Here is a 6,000-nt window from a genome sequence, read left to right as displayed (position 1 = left end):
TGCACCATGGATTTGGGACGTGACACATGCTAATTCGAATAAGTACCTATTATAGATGGAGAATCACAAGGTTGCGCTGAGAGAGTTGGCCTAGTGTCCTCATGACACATCTTTGTTGGCATCATGCAGAGGATCAACAGATAGGCGCATTAAACTTTTGAACTGTAGCACAAGAGTTCCCGTGTTTTTGAAAAGCACCAAGGCAAGATCTCAAGTGTGTTGTAGTGGAATTGATAGGCCTTTTTTTGAATCATTTCACTTCTCATTTTTGTCTACACTTTTCCTCTCATTTGACATCTGGTACACATTTTTATGCGCTCTTCTCCTCTCCATTTGACATTTAACACAAATTTTTATGCCCACTCTTCTACACTTCTCCTGTAGCTTGACACATTTTCTTCTCAACTTGACACCCTTAACACCTTTTTCTCACAATTTGACATTTGTTTAAATACGGTACTTGGTTTATTGAAATCCCAGATAAGTACTGAGAGGCAATTTTTTTTAAATATGCGGAAGGTGCCATGATGAGAGGCCATAGCGAGAGTCTGCTTACAGTTTGTCTAGAAGTGGATTGCTTACAAAATGTTTTCCCTTATAGACCAATGTATTAAAAGTGCTAAGGGATGCTGGTGGTACATTTTCAATCCCCATAGATTCACCCACTTTCTTGGTCTTCAAATGGAGCACAATAATAACTGGAAACTAAATACCAACTAGTAACCATAAGGGAATTAATAAGATTTTGTATCGAGAGCTCTATGAACTCCTTCGCAAGATCATTTACCAATTGAACTAATCCTTATTTCCACTAGCCCTTAAATAAACCTTTGACACTTTATTATTAAAAACATTGAAATAAAAAACATGTATAATTAGTGGTTGATATATTCCAATTTATCAACTAACTTAAAAATCACAATATCAATTAGTTAATAAGGGAAAATTTTATCAATGGCATGAAGACAAATATTATTGAAGTAGCTTATTTATATGGTGTGCATGGAATTTGTTTTATACCTCAATGCATTTTGCTTTTCCATTCAATCCAATAGGTTCCTTTCTTCGAGAAACATATCAAACACTAACATTTATTAATGACTTCTAAATATAAAAAGCTCAACAATGGAATGATATTTGTTTATATTGGAATTGTAGTCCACTAGCTTTACCCATTAGGATTAGTAAAGGAACTTCAATAAATTTAATATATTAATTCAAATTACACAAGTGACAACATATAAAGAGAAACAATTAAAATGAGGTTGGTTATTATCATATTTGCATTGAAATTATACATTTGTTTTTTGGTTAAGTCGGGAGAAAGAAATCTACTTTCACTACGGAAAAGGGGCAAACAAGAAGTTATTTTTTTTGCAAGGAAATTCCAAATACATTATCACATTAGTTTAGTGGTTTCCATTTATTAATATAAGTATGCAATTGAGGAATGGAAATGACATCCAAATGAGAGACCATGAAATTAACAAACCTTGGACTTTGTGTGAGATCACTCCCTTATATCCTAATTCTCTTAGGCGTTTCTCCTATGATATGGTGAAGCATGTATCCCAACATAGACTAAATTAAATTAACACCCAATTTTTCACTAGTGTAGATATTATATCTTGTACCACATGGAATTACTTTCATAGTCATGGCCCTCCATATCAACATTTTCTTCAATAAGTATCTTAGGCTTGAAGGTAAATGGGCTCTTCCATATAGTTAGGTCTTTAAAAACGGCTTGCATATTTACATGTATATTAGATCCTTTAGATATATTATGACAACCAATCGTCATTATTTTATGTTTTTCTATGCGAAATCATTAGAGAAGTGGGTGTACATGCAAAGGGCCTTTTTGTGATATATTAATTAATTATAGATGATGAAAATCAATGTCACTCATCACTTTATCTAGTTTGTCTTGTGATAAAAATATAAACATACCATTCCATAGATAAAAATATTAATAAGACCCCCTAGAGGAGCTATTAATGAAGATGATCCCAAATAAACACAATACGTTTTGTCAAAAATATCTTCATCCCAACATGATGCTCACACTACTATGTGATATTGTCTATATTTCTTTTATTTTTGCTTACAGATCGTATGTCACTCCAAACTTAATACATCCTCCTAAAAACATTTCAATCCTTACATATAAATCTTAATATTAAATATACATTAACCTTTACTATAATAATAATGGATATAAAAAATACAACCTCAAAAATTTGAATTCTTCTAAAAAAAACCAATTTTAACTTTAACACCCTTTATATATATCTAACCTTTTATATATTGTACACGATAAAAAATTATTTTGTTTCAAACTCTTTTTCAAGTCGCCTAAATGTATTTTCCTATAATAGTTCTGTGCTTATTATCTTAATATTAAATAAAATAGTAATAAATATAAAAATGATTTTTCGGGTTGTTCTTAGTTTCCCATACCCAGTTCGATTTCCTATTCTTTCGACTCGCTCAATTGATTCTATAGGGGAGCCCATAACTAAAGGGGAAAAATGGAGAGCGGTGTGGAGATTTCCAGGAGCCACAGAACTGTTGTCCCTCCTCACCACGACACTGCTAGCGGGGCTGCAGGATTTACTCTCAGCATCCATGGCGTGCAGAGTCTGGATCGAAGTGCTCATGCAAAAATACCAAAAGCTCAGGTCCCGTGCACTCCTTTCTCTCGTTTTCACTCTTCAAACACATCAAATACTTAAATCTTTCTAAATGTATGGATCAATTGTAGGACCAAGATATCCAGTTGGCCTCCAAATCCCTTAAAAACCTAGTTAGGGAACCCTGACCAACCACAGGAATGTATTTCAAATCTAGGGTTTGTGAATAAATGTACTTTGTTGAAGGATGTTGCCACTTCGATACCAAATTTGTAGGATTTAGGTATTAAGGCCTTGACTAGGGTTTGCAAAATCTTAGCCCTATTTATAGCAGGAAAATCCTCAAGTTTTCCTACTTGTTCTCCTTCTCATACCTTGACTACACTTTGTAGTTTTGTACACAGCTCCTCAACACATAAGCCCCTCAGTACATCCGAATTACCCTCTAATGGTAGCGATTTCTAGTGGAATTTGGTCACAGCCCTTCGTATTTTCTTCTCGGATTCTCAACGAAAGTGCGAACTTCCACTTTTAGCACAACCGTCGCCTTGTGAGCAAATAATATAACGTTGGGACTATTAGGAATGCACTAGCGACAAACACTATGCTTATGTTGTAGTAACCTGCAAGCTACAATGGTGTTTTGGAACGCATGTAGGAAACACCATTCACTGCATAAAATTGTTTGCCATCGATGATGGGGGCTTATTTTGAGAGGATTATTGTTCGATTAATGTTGATTTTCCCTTAGTGGAAAGATTCCTGTGGATTGGGACGAGCCGCACTGGCTGCCAAGTTCCATCCGTACAACAATAGCCATTCAAGTTTTGAGAACATGTTGACTCCAAACTTTGCACCCAACCTGGATGTAGGCAATATCCTTCAAGTCCTTTCCTAGGTTAGCCCTAATGCATACTTGACATTGCTATCTGTTGCTATTAATCAGTATACGTTTGTTTTCTAAATACTTTCTTTGATGCTATCTATTTGAATTGATTATGCAACTGTTTTAATTGAATGGTTTATAATTATTTTTTCATTCAAGTAATAGTTTTGATTCTTGAATTTTTGTTAAGTGTCTTTATTCTCTATAGTACCTAGTGGTATCTTTAATGTGGCCGTTATTTTCAACTCGAGACCTAGATGTAGGAAATTGATTGCGTTTGTTTTCAACTGGCTTATTCTTAAGGTCATGGCTATCTATTTTTTTCTGGTTTGTCTATTTTTTTGTCTGGTTTGTTTCAGATACTCGCCAAACCTTAAAGAAATTAAGGTTGTGAAACACAAGAAAGTTCGGAGAGCAAGACTGTATTACTTAAGAGAAAAAGTCCCGAGGTTTTCAACCTTCAAATAATGATTCTAGGACTTCGAAATCTGATTCCATTCATTCTTATGAATGCTAGTTGCTTATGTAGGTAAGTAGATGATTGACCAATACAGTCCAATATATGTAAACAAAAGGTGGCAAATGTGGGCATTGAAAATATTGGCCACCATACTTTAAAAAAAAAATTGGGACATATTTGTTTGAAGTTGATTTTTTTTCCTCCCATACATGTGACCAACAAATTACATGAATTTATTTACACCTTATTTTGTATGGCACTCCGTTTGATGAATGACAAGATATTTTTCCTGATTAGTTATGAATGTGGAATAAAAATCCTTCAGTTTTAGAATCTTTGAGGAAAAGGTTTTTATATTTTTTTTGCTCTTTGATATTTGTACATACTTCTTCTGCTCCTTGTTCTTATCTCTGTTCATTGTGCACATTTTATGCTTAATACCAAGGCATGTTCTCAACAAAAAGTGTGCAACAATATCATAAATGAAGGATATAGAGAAGACCTTCCCTATTGTGTGTCGGATTCAAAGTGAGTGGTAAACCCTAAACGATGAAGTTCATGGCTGTCTATTTTTTTTCTTTTCTGGTTTGTCTTTTTTTTTGTCTGGTTTGTTTCAGATACTCGCCAAACCTTAAAGAAATTAAGGTTGTGAAACACAAGAAAGTTCGGAGAGCAAGACTGTATTACCTAAGAGAAAAACCCTGAGTTTTTCAACCTTCAAATAATGATTCTAGGACTTCAAAATCTGACTCCATTCATTGTTATGAATGCTAGCTGCCTATGTAGGTAAGTAGATGATTGATCAATGTAGTCCAATATATGTAAACGGAAGGTGTGAAATGTGTGCATTGCAAATTTTGGCTACCATATCATATAAAAAAAATTGGGACATCATTGTTTGAAGTTGATTTTTTTTATTTCTTTTGAATCAAACCCATACATGTGACCAACAAATTACATGAATTTATTTACATCTTATTTTGTATGGCACTCTCTGTTTGATGAATGACAAGATATTTTTTCTGATTAGTTATGAATGTGGAATAAAAATCCTTCAGTTTTAGAAGCTTTGAGGAAGAGATTTCGATTTCTTTTTGCTCTTTAATATTTGTACATACTTCTACTCCTTGTTCTTATCTCTGTTCATTATACACATTTTATGTTTAATACTGTTATAGACATTTTTGTGCCTTATAGCATTGAGCATGAAATGTCCATAATCTAAGGGATCCAAAGTCCCTAAACATGTTGTTCCTACCCCTAGAGGAACAAGGCTAGCAAACCACAACAATTCACAGAAGTTCTCCACCTGAAATTGCTCAAAAACAAGTCAATTCAGGATCATGTCAACTGCTCCACTGAGCATCTGCGCTGAATGTCAACTGCTCCACTGTCTACCTGCGTTGAATGTCAACTCCAACAAAGGCTACCTGCGTTGAGCGAGTTTGGACAAGTGGCAGGCTCATTCCTCAATGTGTCAATGCTCAGGAAGCTTCCAAAATGACACTTGCCTCAGGGAATTCGACTGGTGATGAGTAAGAGGTTCCAAATCTCCAAGTGCAAGCAAGAACCTCCAAGTGGACTCAAGAACTGAGAGAGGGAGAGGACACTAGTCAGATCTCAAGCTGACTCATCCTCTCTCCAAAATAACTATATATAGATCTCTCCTCCATGAGATCTAGAGGCTGGAATTTTGTTATTGCAAAGAATTGATGTTGGTTTGAGACTGGATCATTGGGTGCTTAATGCTTTGAAGGGAGCTAAAGAAGGAATTCCATTCTGCTGGGAAGGAGATGCTGGATTGGAGCCCTCTAGGTTGTATCTCTTCCTGAACCTTGTTATCAATCAATAAAGCTATCTTGGTTCTTTCCTATATGCTGGTGTATTTTGTATGATTGCATTAGTGTATTTGATTTACTTCTAATCCTGAATCATTTATGAATATGAATATTTGCCTTTGTGTTGTGTTCTTCTCTTGTCGCAAGTAGCTGTTCTCTTGTCACAGGTAGTTGTTCTCT

At 34.9% G+C, this 6,000-nt stretch overlaps 1 protein-coding gene across 1 annotated transcript in view; it reads left to right on the top strand.

The window, feature by feature from the left end:
* Positions 1 to 2,534: 2,534 nt before the first annotated feature.
* LOC149174716 (adenosylhomocysteinase 2-like) overlaps positions 2,535 to 6,000 on the top strand; it is a 29,468-nt gene continuing 26,002 nt past the window's right edge. Inside the window, exon 1 of the mRNA XM_089420943.1 lies at positions 2,535 to 2,684. Coding sequence (XP_089277069.1) covers positions 2,535 to 2,684 — 150 coding nt within the window. The remainder of the gene's footprint in view (positions 2,685 to 6,000) is intronic.

Source organism: Pinus tabuliformis, chromosome 4_1 (assembly GCF_031772625.1).
Source record: "Pinus tabuliformis cultivar Carrire ecotype Pingquan chromosome 4_1, CPIR1, whole genome shotgun sequence".
Lineage (NCBI taxonomy): Eukaryota > Viridiplantae > Streptophyta > Pinopsida > Pinales > Pinaceae > Pinus > Pinus tabuliformis.
The sequence above is the reverse complement of the archived record's forward strand: the minus strand, read 5'-3'. Positions and strand labels throughout refer to the sequence as shown.